The sequence below is a fragment of the Malania oleifera genome, chromosome 4 (genome assembly GCF_029873635.1).
Source record: "Malania oleifera isolate guangnan ecotype guangnan chromosome 4, ASM2987363v1, whole genome shotgun sequence".
Taxonomy (NCBI): Eukaryota; Viridiplantae; Streptophyta; class Magnoliopsida; order Santalales; family Ximeniaceae; genus Malania; species Malania oleifera.
In genome coordinates this window covers 1,557,784-1,581,993 of record NC_080420.1, presented here as the reverse complement: position 1 = coordinate 1,581,993, position 24,210 = coordinate 1,557,784, and the positions used below count along the sequence as shown (strand labels likewise).

The 24,210-nt window shown below is 35.8% G+C and overlaps 1 protein-coding gene across 4 annotated transcripts; it reads left to right on the top strand.

Moving 5' to 3' along the window:
- The first annotated feature begins 1,043 nt into the window (after window positions 1–1,043).
- LOC131154123 (uncharacterized membrane protein At1g16860) lies at window positions 1,044–23,886 on the top strand. 4 transcript variants are annotated; one of them, XM_058106653.1, is made up of 5 exons: window positions 1,110–2,080; window positions 18,896–19,051; window positions 22,587–22,798; window positions 23,201–23,298; window positions 23,394–23,886. In XM_058106653.1, the coding sequence occupies exons 1-5, from the start codon at window positions 1,316–1,318 to the stop codon at window positions 23,462–23,464; spliced, it is 1,302 nt and encodes a 433-aa protein (XP_057962636.1). In that variant the 5' UTR covers window positions 1,110–1,315; the 3' UTR covers window positions 23,465–23,886. The 4 variants fall into 4 exon arrangements, with proteins under 4 accessions (XP_057962635.1, XP_057962636.1, XP_057962638.1 ...); XM_058106652.1 differs by having other exon boundaries at window positions 1,044–2,080; window positions 23,201–23,886; XM_058106655.1 differs by lacking the exon at window positions 18,896–19,051 and having other exon boundaries at window positions 1,121–2,080.
- Window positions 23,887–24,210: the final 324 nt, after the last annotated feature.

Here is a 24,210-nt window from a genome sequence, read left to right as displayed (position 1 = left end):
GAAAAAACAAAATGTAAGAATAAAACTGAGATAATAGATAGAATGTTACTTCCACTCTTCCGATGGTACTTAAATATGTTTCTTTAGGAACACTATTTTTTCTCAATTTGCTCCTTAAGAGTATGATTTCAATTACAATATGAAAATGAGTAATAATTTATCACCTTTTCCGAAGGTTAAATGTACTACCTCATCTGGAGGATAAACGTCTCACTTATTCAGGAGGTCGATTTTAACATCATTTCGGAAGGTTAAAAATATATACTATTTAGGAGGTAAATATTTACCATCTCTTATGGAGACTAGATACATAACCTCTTAAGGAAGTTTATCTCTTTGGAAGATTAAATATATAGGTGAGAGATTTAAATATATAGCATCTTCAGGACGACTATTTTACCATTTCTTCTACAGATTGATACTCTTTAAACTTTAAAAAACATATTGCTTTCTAAAGAATATTATACTCCTGTGGAGTAAAACTTATAAGGAATAAATTAAATAGGATTTAAAGAAATATTTCAAATAGTTAAAGTCTCATGCTAATAATATATTGTAAATATGCAAAAAATAAATAGAGGCAAGATAGAAATTTTACGATGTAAAAAAATAAATAAAGACAAAATAAAAATTTTACGTAATTTGACTATACCTACTCCACGAGCAGATGAGATAAAAACTTCACTCTCTTGAAAGAAATTATAAGGTGATTTGGAACTGATTTTATACAAAAGATTTTTTTTTTATTTTTTATCTCTCCTCTTCTCTTATCTTTTCTTTTCGAATGCCTACTACAAGCCTTATGTGTGCATGTTAAAAAAGAGAGAAAAAGATGACCCTTCTATAAAGTAATAAAGATAGCAAATTATTTTTAGTGGTGAAGAATGAAAGGGTAAAAGTTGAAGGAATGGAAAAGGAAAGGGTGACAATCATATATATTTTTAATTCAATGTTTGTTTAAAATAACTTAGGCATAAAATGGCAAATAGGCATAAAATGGCAAATTATTGATGGTTAATATGCCAAAGCGGCACAGCACTGCTGTGGGATACGCCGACAAGGGATAGAGGCGTCATTATAACAAGATGCAGGTCCATATCCGTCAGTTTAGCTGGTCGTCCTCCCCAACCTCAGTACTCCCACCATAGCCACCCACCACTACTGGATGCCTTCACTCTCCTCTGGAACTCCACTCTCTCTCTCTCTCTCTCTCTGATATTGTGCTTTTTCTCTGTCTAAGATTGTAATTTCTTCTTCATATTCTTCCCATCCTCTCTCTCACAAGTTGAACCAGGTCTCTCTCTTTCTCTCTCTCATGGGGAGTAGAATCCCGTCGCACCAGTTGAGCAGTGGGCTTTACGTCTCAGGGCGGCCGGAGCAGCTCAAGGAAAGGCAACCGACAATTGGGTCGCGTGCCGTTCCGTACACCGGCGGCGACGTCAAGAAATCGGGGGAACTGGGGAAAATGTTTGACATCGCCGTAGTAGATCCCTCAGCCGGTGGTCCTCCTCAGTTGAAGACCTCGCGCCCCTCCTCATCATCGCAGCACAACAGCGGATCCGTCCGATCCGGTTCTAACTCAGGGCAGCTTCCCAAATCTTCGAACTCAGGTCAGCTTCCCAAGTCTTCGAACTCGGGTCCGATTCCGAAAAAATCCTCCGGTCCGATGATCCCGCTCCAGCCGACTGGGCTTATCACATCCGGCCCACTCGGATCCTCCAGCGGCGGCGGCCGGAAGTCTGGGCAGCTGGAGCCGTCGGGTTCGATGGGGAAGGTCGCGTACGGGTCGGCCGTGACTAGCTTGACGGACGAGGTGAAGTTCGGGTTCAAGGTGTCCAGGGGGGTAATGTGGGTTTTCTTGGTGGTGGTGGCAGTAGGAGTGCTGGTGGGGGTGTTTCTAACGGTGGCGGTGAAGAAGGCGGTAATTTTGGTCGCCATCGCTGCCGTTTTGGTGCCGATGATAGTGATCGTTCTGTGGAATTGTGGTTGGGGAAAGCGAGGGTTACTGGGGTTCTTGCAACGGTATCCTGATGCTGAGCTTAGAGGTGCTATTAATGGACAGTATGTCAAGGTCACCGGGGTAATTTTCTAGCTCTCTTTCTTTCTTTGTTTTGCAAAATTGTTTATTCATATATCATTTCCTTGTCGTCTGCATTAGAAGTAAGCGATGATGTTGACTTATTAGATGATGCGGTGCTCGTATTATAATTTTGTTATGAAGGTAGAACGAGCTACTTTATATTTTTGTATATTGCTTTATTGGCAGTTGAGAAGTTGGGTTTTGCCGAGTCCTATTAATCATCAATGACCAAATTAATTTTCTGCATGTTTCTTTTTTCATGTTTGATAATGATTCTGTATTCCTGCATACGGTTATACTGATTAACAGTTTGCCATGTGGTGAGTGTGGGTATGGAAGTGTTCAAAGATGCTTTTAATTATGGTTTCTTGTGCAAAAGTTTATTTATTTATTTTTCAATGCCAATGCTGTATGGTGTTGAGTTATTTCCTTTTCCCAGCTTTAAGCAAAATTGTAGTGCATTTGGATTGGAATGATCAATGTTGTCCGATTGACAAACCCATTGGTAACTTCTTCTCTTTTTGCTATCAAAAAAAGCAAAAAAAAAATCATCTTGGAAGTTAGATTTTAGAAGGGACCACTATTTGCTTGTTTTGGGGTTAAAGGACAGAATATTATGAGGTGACTTCTGATCTGTACCTTGGTATGAGAATGATTGTAAAGTGTATCGAATTGCTCTACTGGAGTGAGTCTTCATGATTGGCATCGACTTCTTTTGCTCATGCCCTCAGTTAAGAGTTTTGATTATTTTCCATAGAAGTTCAGTGCAAATGAAGCTGGCATGTTGTGCCACCAATGATCTCCTCTTTTCACTTTTCTAATTACAAGCAAGAGATATTATAGGTTGAAGCATCTAGGATTTTGCTATTGAAGCATCTAGGATTTTTGCTGCTAGCCTTTTACTCATACATGATATTTACAAGCATAGATTGCCGCCAACTAAACGTGATGGACTAGTAGGTTGTTCTTTAAAGCTTTGTGTCATAGACAAAGGGGGTTTCATGCTGGTAAATTTGGGCTTGAAGGGACATATCTCATAGAGGCAACAAGAGTTCTGGGTGGAGAGGAGCCATGAAGTTGTATTGTTGAAGTTGAGAACTTTTAATTCTTAGATGATTTTATTTTTTCAGTAATTTATTTTAGAAAGGTATGTTTATTTTAATTTTATAAAGTTGATTTTTGATTGCGTACGTAATGTCTTTCCTAAGATCCTAATAAGGCAAGGGAACCTTGTGCGGTGGATCTTGCCCCATTATACGACTTTATAATCACATAAGAACCAGGCTTAAACTTTTGCTGAATCTTGAGAATTGAGTTTTAAGATTTTTATTCCCAGTATCCATATGGTCTTTTCTACATCAACTGGAATTAGGGCACAATCACTGCTATTGCCGCAGCCACCTCCATTGTGGCTTCCCATCCTTGTTGAAATAGTTGCCACCATTGTCCATCAACAACTCCACCCCACTGAGTTTCTGTTAATATTCGGAGCCAATTTTGAAGCTTTGCTATCTGCATCAGCCACCATCTCCATCAATTGCTGATCTACTAACAATGGACTACAAATCCCATGAGTTGGAGATTGCACAATCGAATGAAAACCGATTTTTGTTGATTGATCAAACCATTAGAGTTGGATCTTTGTGAGTTGTTGCTGCTGCTTTTTGCTTGCTTCCGCAGTTCTGCCCAAAATTTGCCCATGTTATTGTCCAATAGCCATCATTGGAGTCTTTACTCATTGATGAAACTTCTTTCAGCTGTCAGTCTTGCTGGGTTCACCACTGGTAGCAGTTGCTGCCTTGCAATTTGCCATCAGGTTTCTTCAGTCATCATCCAACATTGTTCAAATGTCATTGGGTATCTTGCTCTCATACTGTCACATAGTCGAGTGTGAAGGTGAAGACGAAGGAGCAGAAAGACCATACTTGGCTACTCTTTGTTGCATTTGCTGAAATAAGGGGTTAAAATAAACCAGGATTTACGTCCATCCTGAACCAGAACTCCAAACTGGTTTGCTCCAGGCCATCCAAACCAAACCTGGCTGGTCAGAATCAGCCATAAGTGATAAAATAAGTTATGGTGACTAAGGAACTTTTGAGCCTTCACAATGGGATGTTGCATGCCTCAAGGATTGGTGGGATCATATGCGTGCCATGATGGTGAAATTCAGTAGGGGACTAGACCATGCAAGAGTAGAATTGAGCAAACAAATGGGCATTATTATGACCTTACTATATATACTGGTGAAGGAAAAAGGGATTGTGGATGCAAGTGCTACCTTTGGCTCTATGACAGCCACAAATGAATGCAGCCTAGAGAGCCTTCTAGATAACATATAGCAGGCCTTTAGATTGCTTTGCATTGAATGAGGAAGGGGAACCTAATGACTCTTATGAGAGAACATTTTTATCTATAATGGTGTTAGGGTAGATGAAAATGTAAATCTAGCCATTAAATGAGTCTTTAAAACCTGATGGATCATTGTTTTGAGTCCCAGAATAGAAATCATTTGAAGGGATTGATAATAGGTTTGAATGGAGTGAAAGAAGTGATTCATGAGTTTTTACTTGTTTAGTGTAGACACCCCATTTTGTCCAGGGCTTATATAACACAAATGGGCAGAATACAAGAACAAAATTTGAATACATGGAAAAAAATCAAATACATTAAAAAAATAAAAAAATAAAAACAGAAAATGAAATAAAGTGGGCCAGCCTCTTCATCTTTAAACTTGGAAGTACAAAAAGGAAAAAACAAATTAGACACGTGGGAATTTACATAAGAAACATGTGGTGAAATTATGGCTTAATGCAAGTACAAATTAATCAATTCAATTCAATTTTGATTGATCAAATTAGGTGCTAATTGATCAAATCAAAATTGATTGAATTGATCCCCCAAGCCTATAAATAGTGAGCTTTTGGGTGAGAGGGACACAGATAAATACAGACAATTTGAGAGTGGGAGACATAAAATTGAGAGTTTGAGAGAGTTGTGAATTTGGAGGAGAATTCGTGAAGATGAAGAAAGTGTAGAGTTCAATGGGCTTGGATAAAGGCTATAAGGTCAAAATTCAGAATAAGAGGAATTGTAACGAAGAGTTGTAGAACCCGAGGCTTGAAGATTGATAGGCAGAGAGCTAGAATCAGAGAAGCAGTGGAGGATTAGCATCAAACTTAAAGATTGGACGAGTTTGAAGACAAATGTTGGTTCCTTTAATTTTAATTGCAAAAATTTAAATTCAAAGTTTTGTGATTTGAGTGCAAGTAAGAATTTTAATTCAAATTGATTATTTATCCGGATTCAAGATTTGGATTCGAACACCCATGCCCAAATCCAAATTCCTGTACCCTACTACTTGAGATTCGATCCAGATTTGGATCAACTTGACCAAGATCTTAATCAGTATTTGAAGACCCAAGACTCAGGTCCAATTTGGACTTGGGCCTGTTGCCCATTGACCTTTGATCTTGGCCCATTAATCCCAATTGGGTCAAACCCGGTTCAACCGGTCTAACTTTTTCCAAACTGCTGGTTTGTTTATTTAATTTCATAATTGATTTTTAATTAATTATTAATTTTTAAAAAATAGGAAAAAGTTGGAAAAATAAAAAAAATAAGAAAAAATATTTAAAAAATTATAAAAATAAATAAAAATATTTTAGTTTTTTTGACTTAGATACCAAAAAAAAAAAACGTTGAAAAATTTTCAGAAAAATTCTACAAAATTTTGGAAAGATCTAGGAATACTTTAAAAACTCTTTTTGCTCAAATTTGATGATTTATTTGATTATTATCCGTATATATTTTATTTTTGCGTGTGCGCGTCCCAATGATTTAACAATGGGCAAAGAAGTAATTTAGACCTCACCTATATTAGTTATGAAGGGGGTTTATCTAATAAGATTCCCTCTTTTAGAGGTCTTATTAGACATGCCTAAATCGCACTTTATTTTATATATATTTTAAATTTTAAATAATTTTTTTCTTTAGGATTTAATTAAAGACCATTAGATTCAGTTTAGGGATAATTCATGATTAATTAGGTATTGTTTGTAGGTTCGTAGAACAGGTGTGTAGGGGGTGCTTGTACCTTTCCATCGCATAACTAAACTCTCGATCCTAACTCTGGTAAAAGTAGACCGAGAGTACTAGTTCCTTGGCCTTATGATTAGTCTAGAGACCAATCGACAAGTAGTATTTAGGTGAACTAACCGCACCTAGGAAAATGAGAGGTTAGTGGTCACTCCATCCAACTTAAAACATTATTAATCCTTGCCATTTCAGACTCTTCTTCGGGATGTTGCAACAATTTGGCGACTCTACTGGGGACTGCTTAGAGAGTCGAGCCATTAATTAATTTTGAATTATCCTAAATATGAATTTAATGGTTTTTTTGATTATTCCATGATATGTTATATGTAAATATGAATAATTGTTACATACTTGTGAATAGTTTATATATATATAACTCTTATATGCATGTTGTGAATGAATGGATAAGCATGTGTAGGGTCTGATGATATGTTGGGATTTGGGGATAGGTTTTAAAAATTTATGTGAGCACATTCACGAGCCTCCTACTCGGGCTTTACGCTTTGTGAGTAGATAGGGGTATGAGACAAGGTATTTGGGGGTGCGCGAACCACTCTGCTTAGTTTGTACTTTGTCTAAGCCCATTGGGTAAGGATTGGGGACAACCTCGAAACCTATTGTTGATAGGGAAATTACCCTATGGACAATTTAGTAGTGGTATACAATGAAAAGGAAATAGAGGTTCAGTTGTATCTTGGAGTCTATGAAAGTCATTAGAAAAGTAGTTGAATTGAAGATTGAGGAAGAATTGAGGGGCAATTTGGTCAAGTTGGTGCATTAAGTAAATTAATCTTCCCAAATCTCCAACCATTGTGCCCTTAAGAAGTTCCCACTCTTCAGATGAGACTTTTAGTTGTCAGGTCTTGTCTTAAGGAATGGAAGTTCAAAGAAACAATATAACTATAGGAAAAGGTAGAGGGTTACATGAAAGAATTCTTAGTTGAGGAAAGATTTGTTAGGAGCTGAATGCTCAGTAGATGGGATAATTCTTAAGAGTCAGCAAAAGAAAATAAATGTGTCTGCAAGTTGAGGAAGACAGCTTGATTCTTAAATTGTGAGGATTGCATATCAAAAGCTAGGTTGATTTGGGAGTTTTCATTAGGTAATGAAGTTTTTCTAAGAATTTTGGTAAAGTGGTTGTTTTAGGTTGCATTGTATCATGCATTTCATGCATAGTCATGCATGCATAGTTATTGCCAATGTATCCTTGCTCATATTCCAATTGCCTGCAAAATGAGTGTGTCAGAGTGATAGAATTAAATTTTGGGGATCAAACATTGAGCATAACAAGACAATATCCCTGCATCCTTATGGTACTAGATGGAAGGTTAGAATCATGGTATAGCATTTGAAAAATCGCATGAGAGAACTTAAGCAAAGTCATAAGGAGATCTGTCAGGATGTTCAGGAGATTAAAGATAAAATGAATAATTTAATGAAGATACTCACTAGTATGAGCAAGGAGAAAATGGTGCAATCTCCAAAACCCGCAGTTGAAGAAGATCCTCTATTTCCACCAGGATTTACACTTGTTAGTGAACATCCGTCATCACAATCTGTGAATTTGACAAGAAGTTTGGGACCAAGCTCGCACCTATCTATCCTATTGGTACTAGTCCTAGGATTTCAACCAATAGGGAATGCACAAGCACCACCAATCATAAGTCCTGATATCAAAGGAAAGGGAATAGCTAAGGAAATGACTAAAGAGTAGACCCTTAGCTTGGAGGTAAACCGTAGGTATAAAGTATTGGAAGAATACTTGCAAGCTATGGAGGGAATAAGCATGTTTGGTTTGATGGGTGCATTTGACTTATGTTTAGTGCCTAATGTGATTCTACCTCCGAAGTTCAAAGTCTTGGATTTCAAGAAATTTAGTGGGTGGGTCCAAATGTCCATTAATTCATCAGAAGATGTATTGTTAGAAAATGATTGCATATTTTGATAATGATAGGTTGCTTATTCGTTGCTTCCAAGATAGTTTGACTGGGACAGTTACGCGGTGGTATATTTAGCAGGACTGTACAAAGATCTGCCCTTGGAAGGATCTAGCTCATGCTTTTGTTACCCAGTATAGGCATGTGATTGAGATGGTTCCAGACAGGTTGACTTTGTAGAATATGGAGAAGAAGATGAGTGAATCATTTAAAGAATATGCTTATCGATGGAGAGAAATGGTAGAACAAGTTCATCCTCCGATTGAGGATAGGGAATCAACTTCTTTAGTTGTCAACACCCTCGAAGATCCATATTTTGGTCATTTTATCAGAAGCACTCCCCTTAATTTTGAAGATTTGGTAATTATTGGAGAGAGAATTGAAGGGGCATTTAAGATGGGAAGGATGAACAATTCAAGTATTGGGCAGGGAACTATGAAGGAAAGAATGGACAAAAACAAAGATTGGGGGGTGCAAACAATATAAGGTCATCCTTATAGAGGAGGTAATGTCAGAAAGAAAAAGATCCTCATTTAATAGAGTTCCATGTTGGATTGGACGATTGACTGGTCATTAACTTTAGAGGTGAGTCAACATTATACAAAAATGATGGTGGAAAACTGGACATGTGCCTGAGTACCCAGTAGTGATGAAATTAGTGATATCTTAGGGATGTTAATGAATTCCTTTATTCTTGTCAATAAAAGGACAACATTTATAAATTCTTTTCTTTTTCATATAATTTTGAATTTAAATGAAATAATATGCATTATAGTCTCATCTCATTACATCATCCTTTGATTGTCATCTTTTGCCAAATTTTGTCTGATTTTGCTTATGTTTCATGCAGTGGAAAATGGTTTTGCCAGTACAAAAGACTTGAGAGTCGATAATTGGTTTTGAGAATCCATTCAATAGGGCAGAAAAAAAAAAAAATGAATGAAAAAAATGAAAAAGACGAAAAATGAAAAAGATGAAAAATAACAAAAAAGAGAAAAAGATGGAAAAAAAAACCCTCTTGATTGGTGCTTAGCAGGGATCCCACTCCAAAAGTGTGTCCTCGATAATTTTAAGAGGATGAATTAGTCCGGAAGAAGATTTTGACAATCTACAAAGATCCTTGTGGAAAATGGACTTCGAATTACAAATGACTATATGTTGTAATTTTCAGGAGGGGTATTACTGTTAGCTATTATGGATGGAGATCTATCACACCTTATCAATTCGGATACTGTCAAAAAAAATATTGTGCTTGATAAACTGCTTGCCTTCTTGAGGAGATTAATGAAAAAAGAGGTTTTTCTCCTTTCTATTCTAAATTGTGATTTGTGTCTTATGGGTATAATGATTGTGTTATAATCAAATGATGAGTGACCATCTTTGGCCGACTAGTATACCTAAAAGAACCAAATAATGCATTCGCCACTTGGTAACCTGTTTGGACCTTAATTTTTAAACCAACTTTTTCTTAAAGTCAGTTTGCCAAAAGTTTAACCTGAGTTTGGGTTCCCTAGTGTTTGACAATTCATTTGAGGTAATGGTTTGCTGCCAAGAGGATGACAGACCATCTTTTGGCTACCTAAAAGAAAATAAAAAAAAAAATCCCTTGCTACCCATTTTGAGCTTAATTTTTTTTTTCCCTTTAATATACTATCAAAGGATCACCCCCCATATTGGGGCAATTTCAAGAAGATTAAAATAGAACCCCAAGTGAATCCCAAATAAAAAAGGGTACTAAGATCCCTTCATAAAAAAGGAAAGCAAAAAATATAATAAAAGAAGGAAAATACAACAAAAAGGAAAAATAAGGAAAAAAAATAAGGTGTATACTTCATGGATGATCCTTGACAAACACTATCTAGACAAAATTCATGACTTAAACCTTATTAAATATTTTTCTTCTTTAGCCTACATTACGGTCCAAAAAGAGAGTCTTGACCTGATTGGTATGTGCCTATACCTCAAATGAATTGTCAAGTTCGATAGAGTTTGAACTACGTTATGACTTGATTTTAATAAGGTACTTGGGCAATTTGTTCAGAGAACAAGTTCGCTCAACCTTTTACACTACTAGGGGCATACATGTCATTTTGGGGAGGGGTTTTTGAGCCTTAGTTTCCCTATTCTTTTGGAAACCTGTATTGTTAGTCTATGTTTAATCCCATATCTTAAAGTCCACCTTGAGATTAGAATATTTATCACAATACTAGATGAGACACTGGTTGTAATTCAGGATGAAGAGGTTGGAATGGACTATGGAATATAAATCAAGAAGGTACCATTGGAAGTTGGCGACAGATTTACAGTGGAATAATAGTGCAGAAGTGGGTGTAACATATGGGCAATATCAATTCTACTTTTTCCCATAAAGAAAGCAAGATTGGGATAAAAAATCAGAGGTGTTTGCTTGTTGATTTGATTCTCTAAGTTAATATCAAGGCTACAAAGGTGTCAGAGTATTGGTAAAGCCACTTCTTGTTAAACAAGCATGAAACTAGGTAGAGTAGACAAGTTTGAGCATTTCATTTGTATCCCTAATGAGATAGTGTTATTTGATTGCATATTTATTTATTTAACTTCAAAATGATTTTAACATTAAGAGTGCAGGGGTGCATCATCAGAAAAATTTAGTTTGGTTATTTAACATTCTTGAAATAAGCAGGTCAGGTTGAATAACTCGATCACAAGTAGATTGGGTTAGATGACATGCCAAGTTTTGGGAGGAAATTCAAAGGGCACTCACATCAGATAATGCACGTGGTGTTTTCTTCTCAAGTTCATATTTTTTTGAAGATGGTTAATATGGGCATCATTGTAAAAACATGAATTTCTTTCTCCACGGATTGGAATTTGAAAAAATGGTGAGCGAAATTAAAGATTGGTTTCAGAATCTTGTTTGTTGATTGGATAGGAGTTGGTTCACAAGCATGCTTGAAGGGGAAGCTTGTGCATCTTCATGCATTGCATGCATAGCATCAAATGTGATATAGGAAGCAATCCACATGCATTTTGTAAAAATCATTGCATGAGTAGAGTTAGGATGTGTCCTCATATCAAGCATCATCATGTTCTTATCATACAAATTTCCTGTATGAATTTTGTAAATAACATTCATCCCGTTTTTCACCCCCTTCAATTAATTGTCTACCATAAATTGGAATGGTTTGCATTCTACTTAGGGTATGGGACATCCCAAATCTAGGTAGTTCCATCCAAGTTGTTCTGTCCACTTTGGATGGGGCATTAGTTCCCAAAATCCAAGTAGTCAATTCCAAATTATTCTGTCAACTTTGGATAGGGCATTAGTTCCCGAATCCTAGTAGTCACTTTCAAGTTGTTCTGTCTACTTCGAATACTTGGGACATTAGTTTCCGAATCCAAGTAATCACTTCCAAATTGTTCTGTCTACTTTGGATATTTGGGACATTGGTCTCCAAATCTAAGTAGTCACATCCAAGTTGTTTTGACTATCTCAGAAAATCTGAGTAGTCACATCCAAGTTGTTTTAACTATCTCGGCAATTTGAGTAGTCGTATCCAAATTGTTTTGACTATCTCGGCAATCCGAGTAGTCGCATCCAAGTTGTTTTGGCTATCTTGGCAATCCAAGTGGTCGCATTCAAGTTTTTTTTGACTATCTAGGCAATCCAAGTAGTTGCATCTAAGTTGTTTTGACTATATCGGCAATCCGAGTAGTCACATCCAAGTTGTTTGGATTATCTAGGCAATTCGAGTAGTTGCATCCATGTTGTTTTGAATATTTCGGCAAACCAAGTAGTCATATCCAAATTGTTTTGACTATCTCGGCAATTCGAGTAGTCGCATTCAAGTTGTTTTGACTACCTCAGAAAATCTGAGTAGTCGCATCCAAGTTATTTTGGCTATCTCGCTAATATGAGTAGTCGCATTCAAGTTGTTTTGGCTATCTCAGAAAATCTGAGTAGTCGCATCCAAACCGTTTTGACTATCTTGACAATCCGAGTAGTTGCATCCAAGTTATTTTGATTAACTCGGAGACACGTGGCATTAGTTCTCAAATCTGAGTAGTGACATCTAAGTTGTTTTGGTTGTTTTACAGGCATGTGACATTAGTTCCCAAATCTAAGTAGCCATTTTCAAAATGTAATCTACCTTAGTGGTACATGGCATAGTTCCCAAACCCATGATAGTGATTTTTCATAAACTAGGACAATTTACACCTTTTTCTGTAATTTTGTTGAGTTGACCTAGATTTCATGCATTTATGTGAATCCATACATTTTCTTTTGTTAGGGTTTTGTTATATGAGACCCAATTCAAATTTCGTGTCTTTTTTCTTTATAGATTTGTTACTTTAGGAAGCCAAGAGTCAACTCTTCTTGTCATCCTAAGTAACAAATCTATAAAAAGGGGCAGCTGTAGACATTTCATTTTGTCCGGGGCTTATGTAACACAAATGGGCAGAATTTATTAATGCAATAAAATGGAAAAATACAAGAAAAAATAAAACTGAATACATGGAAAAAAAATTGAATACATTTAAAAAACATAAAGTGAAATAATTGGGCCAGCATCTTCATATTTAAACTTGGAAGCACAAAAGGAAAAAAACAAATTAGACATGTGGGAATTTACATAAGAAACATGTGGTGAAATTATGGTTTAATGCAAGCACAAATTAATAAATTCAATTCAATTTTGATTGATGAAATTAGATGCTAATTGATCAAATCAAAATTGATTAAATTGATCCCCCAAGCATATAAATAGCGGACTTCTAAGGGTGAGAGGGACACAGATAGATATAGACAATTGAGAGTGGGAGACAGAAAATTGAGAGTTTGAGAGAGTTGTAAATTTGGAGGAAAATTCGTGAAGATCAAGAAAGTGTAGAGTTCAAAGGAGATTGGATAAAGGGTACGAGGTCAGAATTCAGAATCAGAGTCGTAAGGAAGATTTGTAAAACTTGAGGCTTGAAGATTGATAAGCAGAGAGCTAGAATCCGAGAAGTAGTGGAGGATTGACATCAAACTTAAAGATTGGAGGAGTTTGAAGACAAAGGTTGGTTCCTTAAATTTTAACTACAAAAATTTAAATTCAAAGTTTTGTGATTTGAGTGCAAGTAAGAATTTTAATTTGGATTGATTATTTATTCGGATTCAAGATTTGGATTCGAACACCCATGCCCAAATCCAAATTCCCGTACCCTACTACTTGAGATCCGACCCAGACTTGGATAAACTTGACCAAGATCTTAATCAGTTGATTCGAAGACCCAAGACTTAGGTCCAATTTGGACCTAGGTCCATTGAACGTTTACCTTTGACCTTGGCCAACTAATCCCAACTGGGTCAAACTCGGTTCAACTGATCTAACTTTTTTCGAACAGCAAGTTAGTTTATTTAATTTCAAAATTGATTTTTAATTTTTAAAAAATTGAAAAAAATTGAAAAGAAGCAGGAAAAATATTTAAAAATAAGAAAAATAAATAAAAATATTTGAGTTATTTTGACTTGAATACCACAAAAAAAAAAAAAACCAAAAAATGAAGAAAAGTCTTCAAAAAGCCCAAAATATTTTAGAATTATATTGAAAAATTTTTAGAAAAATTCTACAAAATTTTGGAAAGATTTGGGAATATTTTAAAAACCTTTTTTGCTCAAATTTAATGATTTTATTTGATTATTATCCGTATATATTTTATTTTTGTGTGTGTGCGCGTCCTAATGATTTAACAATGGGTAAAAAGGTATATCAGACTTCACCTATATTAGTTTTTGAGGGAGAGTTTATCTAACAAGATCCTTTCCTTTGGAGGTCTTTTTAGACTTTCCTAAATCGCCTTTTATTTTATATATATATATATATATATATATATATATAGATAGGATTTAATTGAAGATCATTAGATTCAATTTAGGGATAATTTATGATTAATTAGGTACAGTTCGTAAAACAGGTATGGAGGGGGTGCTAGTACCTTCCCCTTGCATAATTGAACTCCCGATTCCAACTTTGATAAAAGCAGATTGAGACTACTGGTAGAGACCAATCAAGGAGTAGTAATTAGGTGAGCTAACTGCACCTAGGAAAATGACACGTTAGTGGTGATTCCATCAAACTTACAAAATTATTATTCCTCGCCATTCTGGACCCTTCTCCGGGACGTTGCGACATTAAGTATGCACTGTTAGGTGCATTTTGACCATTTTCTGCAACTCAATATTAGGACACAGATTTGTACACATGAGAGTTTCATGAATTCATTGCGAGATGCCAATATATATAAGAGTGAGCAGCATGTTCAAGTATATTGGTGGGTTAGGGCATGCTCTCTAGATAAAGCTAAGTAGTCAGATTTTGATTCTATTGACCTTTGCATCATATGCTGAAACTGTGGAGGAGGTTATCTGCACATCGATAGACTTCCGTGAAAAGGTAAGTCGATTAAACCCATTGAGCCAAAGAAGCTTGACAAGCATTTTTTTGGAGTGTTTTTCAATGTGATTAGAAGGGTCATTCTGACCAGGTACCGGGGTCCTAAAAAGAAGCATCTGAATACGTGTGGTAGTGGAGAAACTTTAGTATAAAACATGAGCTGGTAATAGTGAGCCTACAGTCCAATTTTAAACAGCTATCCTTCGGGGTCTGAGGAAGCCTCATATGGCTACTTATGAGGGAATGTAATAGTCAGTGCTTGCTTCGTGGGGCAATGGGCTTAAAATTAATTTAATTTCTCTTTGTTGTTTGCTAGCTTAGTGTGCAACTATTTTAGGCCTGCATGCTGCATATGAGGGAATGTAATAGTCAGTGCTTGCTTCGTGGGGCAATGGGCTTAAAATTAATTTAATTTCTCTTTGTTGTTTGCTAGCTTGGTGTGCAACTATTTTAGGCCTGCATGCTGCATATATGTAGCTGCCAAATTGGATTGGGATAGTGTTTCTTTGTGTATGGTGTGGACCTAGTTCCTAGTGTGATTTGGTCCAAAAGCTCCATTGATATGTAAATGATTTGCGTGCATGCGATGTGTCATCAGGGAGGCCATGAGTAGGGGTGTAATTGGTTTTATTTGGTTTGATTTTGGACAAAATTGATAACCAAACCGAACGAAATGGTTTTAAATTTTTCAAATCGGAACTGAATTGCACACTGTCGATTTAATTTAACTAAAGTCTGAATTTTTATTGTTTGGTTCTGTTTGTTTTGTTTTGTTTTTTTTTTTTTTTGTCTTTTTGTTTTTTTTTTTGTTTTATCTAGTTTAATACAAAATTTAAAAAACTCTAGGCCCAAGTCAAAGGACAAATTGTTAAAAATTTTAATGCCTAAAATCAATTGGCCTTTCCATAGCTTGTTAAGGTTAATGCCCAAAACAAATGGGATTTTTACCTCGTACGGCCCATTTATATTTAAGAAGAGCCCGGCCCACTTTTGTGGCTTGTTGTGAAGGTATGCTTGAAGGGATGTGTGGGATGCGTTTTTATAGGAGGGGGAAGGGTCGACCCTTCTTCCTCTTGGTCCATGTGGAACAAAATGTTCCCAATATTCAGTGGGCAGTTCCTCACTCTTGAGTCTTCACAGCTTGTCAGCTTCACTCTCTCAATTTATTATCCCACATTGTAAAAAAGAAACTTTTTTTTTTTGGGGAGGGGAGGGGGGCACTGCTTGTCTATAAAATCCTTTCCTTCCATAAACTTACCTCCTCCAATTTCTATATGTCCAACCAAGCAATAGAAGATTGATTTAACAAATTAATCAAAAACATATATATATACATATATATATATATAAATTACGATATTATTAAAAACATATTTTAAAATAAGTCAGTTTTCCAGTAGCAGATACACTGAATCGAAATGTCAAACAGTTTGTTTTTGGTTCGATTTTCAGTTTTTCAATAAATTTTTTTTACACCCCTAGTGATGGAGGACATGAAATAAGACCTTAGGAAGATCATTGCTGGAAAATAATAGAGAAGAGTTGGGTGAAGGAATTGTAGGGTTAAGTTAGTAGTTTACTATGTGTGTAGTATTAATTAGTATAGGATTATGTGTATTTTGGGGTTATTTGTAATATTTGTGTAAAGCAGGGGGTATGTTTGTAATGTAATGTAGTTTTAGGGGTTTATTGTGTAATTTCATGTAAAGAGGCTTTCTGATAAATAGGTTGTGAAAGCCATGATGTAGGATAGGAAGTAAGACCTTAGGAAGATCCTTGCTGAAAAATAGTTAAGAGTTGGGTTAAGGAATTGTGGGGTTAAGTTAGTAGTTTACTATATTTGTTTATATTAACTAGTATAGGATTATGTGTATTTGGGGGTTGTTTGCAATATTTGTGTAAAGTAGGGGTATGTTTGTAATGTGATGTAGTTTTAGGGGTTTATTTTGTAATTTCATGTAAAGAGGCTTTTTTATAAATAGTGTGGGAAAGCCATGTTGTAGGCAGTTATTGATGAATTTGAATCTCTCCTGCCTTCCCTTTCCTTTCTTCTATTTCTTCTAGATTCTCCCATGGCTGCAGAACCTTGATGCTGCCCCTGCATCACCTAGCCATGACAATTTCAGTATCACATAATTTCTCCGGTCTGCGAGGGTGGGAGTGTGCCCGAGGCCATACCGATCTTTCACCCCTTATAGCAGCAAAAGTGATGCTCTAGGGTTTAGGGCTTATGTTGTTGACTTAATTGGTCATATCCCGTTTTGATATTTGAAATCATTATGCTTGAGCAATACTGAACTTGTGAAACTGCATGCTGAATATTGAATGACGAGATACTTGTGCACGGAATGCTGGATGTTTGACACTTATAATTGATATGTATGTGTTCTTGTATATCCTTTTTACTGATGTCAAAAGGGGAAGAATAAAGAAAAATATATACCATATGTATTGAATAACATACTAAGAGAAAAAGGATATACAAGAACACATACATATGTCAAAAGGGGGAGAATAAAGAAAAATATATACCATATGTATTGAATAACATACTAGAGAAATATGGACTTTATATGTATACTGTGTATACTCTAGGACTTGATGTGTCTGTTATGAACTGAAAGCAAATATGGTTTTTAGAATTCAATGAGCTTCAGGGTCAGTTCATTACACTTCGGGCTAAATTCTCAGGTTGTGTTTCAGATGCCAAGGCCCACTTTGAGTGTTGGTTCAAGTTGCTCCCATCCGCCAATTTATATTATTGTTATTTAGCATTTGACAGTGAGCTTTTCCATAGTGGGAAGGAATGATGAAGAGATTAAGAATTCTGTGTGGAGCAAGGGTCCAGTCAGGAAGCACGTATGCCTTCAAGTTAAGAAAATTTAATTTTTAAATTATTTTATTTCTCAATAATTTTTTTTAGGAACTGTATTTTAGTAGTTCATTTAGGAAATTCTGTTTAATTAACTTTGGAAAGTAGATTTTAGATTTATGCCATTTATGTGGCTTTTAATCACATTGAAACTGGTATGGAATTTTGAGGAAATCTGAGAATTGAGATTTTAAGAAATTTGAGATTTTAGGTTATTACCCTTCATATTCACACAATTTATTCTGCATCAATACCCAAGATCAATTCCAGAATTTGACCATTTAAATAGGACACATTTTCAAACTCGCCACATGCTAACCCAAATGAATTCATGTAAAAGTAAGCTTCTGCCATTGGTAATGTTGATTGTTGGCTAGTTCATGGCTTCATGTGTTGGATAACTCTAATGCAGACTTTACAAATAAATTGCCATTTGTTGTGGTGCAATCAGTGGTGTATAATTTGCCATTTGTTGCACTATGAACAGGCTGATGGCGAATCTGAGAACTGCAATTTGAAAGCACCAGGAAACTTGGGGTATTTTTCTCTACAGTTGGATTTTATACAGGTCCATAGTCAAAAAATTTTTATGTTATTGACTGACTGGGTTTTGAGCGTGACAAAGTGAAGATTGATTGGTTGTTTATTGCAAATGCTCTAATTTATGCAGAGTTTGGAAATAGGCTTGAGTTTGTATCTCATATATTGGTTATCTCAGTGCATTGGTAATTTGATTCATATGACTTAATGGATGCATTGGCTTATTTAGTCTTGGAACTTTCTGTACTCACTGGTTAAGAGGTTCCAAGATTATCCTGGCAACATCATGTGGCTATAATCCCTGAGTGATCTTAATGTCCTGGTTTTGTGCGACTATCAAAGGTCACGGTAGCTACTCCATCACTTTATTTCACAAGCTCATGCCAAGCTAATTGATGACTTGGATAACTTAGCTATATTCTTTGGTCTTTTTCTCCAATAAGAGTAATGTAAATACCCAAAAGTAAAAAAAAAAAAATCATGTAGACCCCACTATTGCAGTTCAGATGATGTTATGTCATTAAGGAACAGGACAAAAGATATGCATGGAACTTCATCAAGTCATTCCATTAATTATTTTATTATTTCTTAATTATCTGCCAAAATAAAGGACAGTTTCCTCAAAGTTTCTGTTATCCTGAATTTGGAGTTAGAGTTTTGGATCTCAGGATGGCATTTTGGTATTTACGGTGTTGATGTTTTTCTATTACATCTTCTGCGTAAGAATGCTTAATTTGGTTGAAAAAATTTGCCTAGACTGGTTATATAATTTCTTTAGTTATGATATATCTCAGTGGATGCATTTGTAATATTTTTCTTGAAGTGTTGTAATGTGTCAGACTTGATGTCCTGTCGACCTGTTTTCATTCTTTGATTCTTCTTTCATGCTGCTTCGTAGGTTTTTTTTTCCTCTCAAAACTCAAAAGTAATATGTCATGTATGTCTCTTCATGTAGGTTGTCACATGTGGCAGTATTCCTCTTGAATCATCTTATCAGAGAGTACCTAGGTGTATATATGTTTCCACAGAATTGTATGAATATAGAGGATGGGGTGGAAAATCTGCAAATCCTAAACACCGCTTCTTGTCGTGGGGATGTAGACATTCAGAGGTTAGTTTCCAAGCTACTCGCATTAAGACTACTATATGTCATTTACTTGAGGATCAAAACTTGATGAAAATGAAAATGATTTTGAGTGTTAAATTATTGGGATGAGTTGACTAGTTAGATTTCCAGTGCTTGAAACATTGAAATACTTCATTGAAACATGGTAAACAAATTGTTGTAGATTGATATCTGCTTTAACAAAGAAGAACTGGATGATCAAATTGTTGTAGATTTGATGAGATTTGCAGATGGTTGCTGATTGGACATAATGGTTAACATAGATGCATAAGCATAACAGTATAAGTAATCAAGTCATCGAGTATGAAAGAGTTTCTGGCCTTTTCGATGGTATGAGTCTGAAATGCTTCTATGACATTTCTTAGATAAATGAACTCATGAAAATTATGGGGTCTCCAATAACTGGGAACAATTGTCAAATGATGTTATGAGTCTAAATTAATCTCCGATGCACATCCACACAGATTTGAAAACCTCCTGATGCAGGGGCAGCATCAAGGTTCTGCAGCTCTTCTATGACATTTCTTAGATAAATGATCTCCTGAAAATTTATTGGTCTCCAATAACTGGGATCAATTGTCAAATGATATTATGAGTCTAAATTAATCTCCCATGCACATCCACATAGATTTTGAAAACCTCCTGATGCAGGGGCAGCGTCAAGGTTCTGCAGCCACGGGGGAGATTAGAATAAATAGAAGATAGGAAGGGGAAGATAGAGGAGATACAAGGGGAAACTCATGTTTAATTCAATTCAAATTCATCAACAACTACTTACAACATAACTTTCACACACTATTTATAAGAAAACCTATGAACACATGAAATTATAGATATACCCTTAAAACTACATTGCATTACAAACATACCTATACTATAAACAAGCCTCCAAATACACATAATACTATCTTAATTAAACTAAACACATAGTAAACTACTAATTAAACCTAACTGTTCGTAATCCCAACTCTTAATTATTCTCCAGCAAGGATCTTTCCAAGATCGATCTTACTTGTCCTGCATCACTTCCTTGGTGAAACTTCCAACTTTTTTGCACTGGGTAGAGAGAGAGAGAGCATAGACAAACATCTACACAAAAAAATAGACCCTTGTGCAAATTTGATTCCATTCCAAAGTCCAATCTGCAGTTACATATTACTGATATTTAAAGACAACATCTACATGGAGGGATAAACACTAGCGTGTGCATGTTTGATTCTGTTCCAAATTCCCCTCTGCAATAACATAATACTGATATTTAAAGACAACATGCTTGAGAGAAAAGAATTAAAAAAAAAAAAAAAAAAGGATATCTGATGATGCTGCCTGATATCAAATGCAACGTGTTTTTTTTTTTTCCTAACCTATGCAAAAAATAAATTTAATACATAAGGTCCTTCTTAGATTGACATGTTTGGAGGGCAAGAAAAATAATTAAAAATGTAAATAAGCTCAAATACTACTTTGCTGTGTAATTGTGGCCCAGAATTTAAAACTATCCAAATAAAATACCATCAATTGTGAAAAAAAGGAATTATAATTTAAAGATGCTCACATAATGCATCGATATGCCACACATATTATGACTTTTCAGTGGAAAATTTTCCACCTATTCATATTGATTAATCGTATTACACTACTAGGATTTTATCTGTGGGATGGAAAGACTCGCAGAACCATTATTGTCGGTAAGTAAAAATTAATATTTAAACCTGGACTTCATCTTTTTGTTCTTATACTCTACATTTTACCATGGGAATTGATATCCTCCTAGTGCCATATACCAAACTCCCAAAAGAAATGAACTGGAAATCACATTGAAGTTGTAATGTTCAAGTTGCCTATTGGATGATATTTGTTAGCTGTTTATGTGACTTTTCTGAAGCTTGTCTATAGTGTAAGCCAGTGGAACTTGGAAGTTGCAAGTTTGTCTATTATAGAATCTGGTCGGTACACTTATATTCACAGGCAGTCAACATGCACAATGCCTTCTCGCTCACTCTGATCTGATTGGTATTTTATCATCACATAAAAAGACCATGCCAGTAAACTGTCACCCATGATTCTGTAGGTTTGTGTAATTACTTGATACATCTATTCTTGCTAAGTGCTATTTCCATTTGCCAATTGTTCATTGTTCAGTGTCTATGGCGTCAGAATGGCAATTTCTAGACTTCGGGATTTATTATCTGTATTTTTCATTGATAGAATTTTGATGTAGTAAGGTTAATGTGCGTATGAGGTCGAGGACCCATATCTGATTTTCATAGGTAACCCTTGTATGCACAATTGAGCTCCTTTTTTTTTTTGGTCCCGAAATGACTTTCACCAATCCATGGAGCTCTTTCTCCAAAACCTATTTTCGGAATTGGAGCGTTTTATCAAGCTATGTTGCATGGCTTTCATGTGGGACTACCTGAAAGAATGCCTATAGCAGTTGTAGGTTCTTTTCCTGTCGTCCCCCATACCTGGCCCCACTTCATCTTTATTTTATTTTATTTTTTTGTTTTCTTTTCTTTGTTTTGATAGAAAATTGTACATGAGTTGAAGTACCTATGCAGGTGGAATGAAACATAGAAATCAAAAATCTAATCAGCCTTGTTCGAGTTGTTGGCCAGGTCATTGATCGTCTTTTAAGTTAATACATTTACATTGACTAATCAATTATATTCTAAAATCATTTGTGGAAAGTTTTTTGGGGATGTAAAAATTGGGCACTTGCAATGTAGACCATACAACATACTAGTGAGAAATGTGGTTTGGTTGAAGTTGTAGGCAGGAAGGGAAGTGGTAGATTTAGAAATTGTAAATAGGGTATAAAAGAGGAATTTGACTACTCTCCAACTTTTAGAGGACATTGTCTTGGATACTAGTAGAATCATGCGTGACGCAAATCAGTAATATAGCTGCTCATAGCGGGGACTCATGGTTTAGTTGCTATTATTACATGATGAAAAATTCAGTGGTTATTACTTGAAGAAAAATGTTCTGATGCTTTCTAAAACTATGTTTAATATTTGTATGGTGTTTGATGAGGGATGAAAGTTATCAGCTCTATTATAAAGAAATTCTATGCATGTCAAGGTTGCTTTTTTCTGCAGTATTCAGCATTCTTTAATTATGAATGGACTGCTAATTAATGAACAACCTATTTCCCTCCATTGATGTGGCAGTAGTAGATCTATATCAGTACTTTTATCTTGTTGAGAATTTCCTCTCTCTAGTCTCAGAAACTGCTCTGTGGGTTAAAAACCCACAACGTTCATAGAATGTTCTGTTCCACTTTGTATGTGTACATTCTATGTATAGGATTTATTGAGGATAATACTGATGAAGATCTTCAAGTATTCTTTGTATTTTGGGGGTTATGGTTTTGATATCTAGTTTCATGGCTGTGAATCTGACACTTACAGACATTACGTCTGAGTTCTGACCAGCTGTCAAATGATGGACACAGCACATCTTCTCTGTAGTAACATTTCTTTTCTTTTTTTTTCTTTTTTTTGGCTCTTGTTAACAGAAATACGTGGCCGATTTCTACATATCAGACTTCCAGTCTGGGCTACGTGCACTTGTAAAAGCTGGCTATGGAGCCAAGGTTGCTCCATTTGTCAAACCAGCGACTGTAGTTGATGTAACGAAAGAAACTCAAGAGTTATCTCCAGGCTTTCTACGCTGGCTTGCTGAGCGCAACCTCTCTAGAGATGACCGCAAAATGCGTCTTAAAGAAGGGTGAGCCTTTTATGGTTTGTAGTCCATAGTTCTTGGTTTATTGGAGAAAAAGCCTTAATTCATTTGAAAAGTAAGGGTGCAGAAACTGCTTGGGGCGGTTATTAAGGGCCAACTTAGCTGTGGAAAACATATTTCAGTTTTCTAAATAATTACAAAAATGGCATTTGTTTCCTAGTTTTCCAGTATTTGTATAGAAAAGGTGGAAAACATTTGTAAGATGTTTCTTAACTTTTCTATACAAATGTTGAAAATCGGAAAATGAGGTGGTCATTTTTGTCATTCTAGAAAGTTAAAAATGGAAAACAAAACTATTTTTCACTACTTAATAGGCCCCAAGGGATTTTTTCCTACACCTTTATGGAACTCTCAGATACTGTGCTTATTTATAATGATTAATGGCAGGTATATCAAAGAAGGGAGCACAGTTAGTGTGATGGGGGTTGTCCAACGCCATGATAATGTATTGATGATTGTTCCATTGGCCGAGCGTGTCTCAACAGGTTGTCAGTGGATCCGTTGCCTCCTCCCAACCTACATTGAAGGTCTTATTTTGACATGCGATGATAATCAAAATGCTGATGTTGTTCCCGTGTAGATACGATAGTACCATTTCTTCTCGACCATTATTCCTTTTCTCCTTTGTTGGGGATTGGACATCACGAGTAAATAGCAGATGGGCGAAAACTGGAGGACATCAAGTTCTGCCACGCCACTCTGTTCCAACCATTTCAGGTTGTCTAGGGGTATGTAAAATGGCCTAGATGATGCAGAGCAGGAAGGATGCATGACATCACAAGGTGAGAGGAGTCTGTCACGGTTTACATGCTTTTTGGTTTAAATGAAGATCCAGAAAAGGAGATATCCCCATTCTTCTTCAAGCGGCTAGACAGTTGAAGCCACGTTTTGATTTCAGCAGACTTGATGTATATATAAGTTGCTTAGCCTTAGACGGTTCCTCTCTGCATGCCTTTAATGGTCGCCAACCTTGGATGCACTCAATTTTAGTGCAGAAAGTGGAATTATTAATATTTATGTTTTTCGGTTGAGTATATATCAACTAATGAATGGCCCCTTTGGAAGCAAAGAAAGATTTTAAAGCAAATTCAGGTCCATTATCAGACCTGATAATCCTGATTTTTGCAAAAAATTGAGTTTCTATATGAACAAAAAAAGATTGTAACAAAGAACCCGCATCTGATTTTGATTTCATTAGAAAGATCCAAGTAGCTCTAGAAAAATCTACTATGGAAAGAAAGTACCTAGATCCTTCCTTTGTAGGAATTGATGTAGGTCCCCATATATTACGATGAGCTAAATGAAGAGGAACAGTAGATTTATTATTGTTAATAGGAAAGGGCGATCGTTTTTGTTTAGCAATAGGATAGGTAGTACATGTGACAAATTCAAAAGAC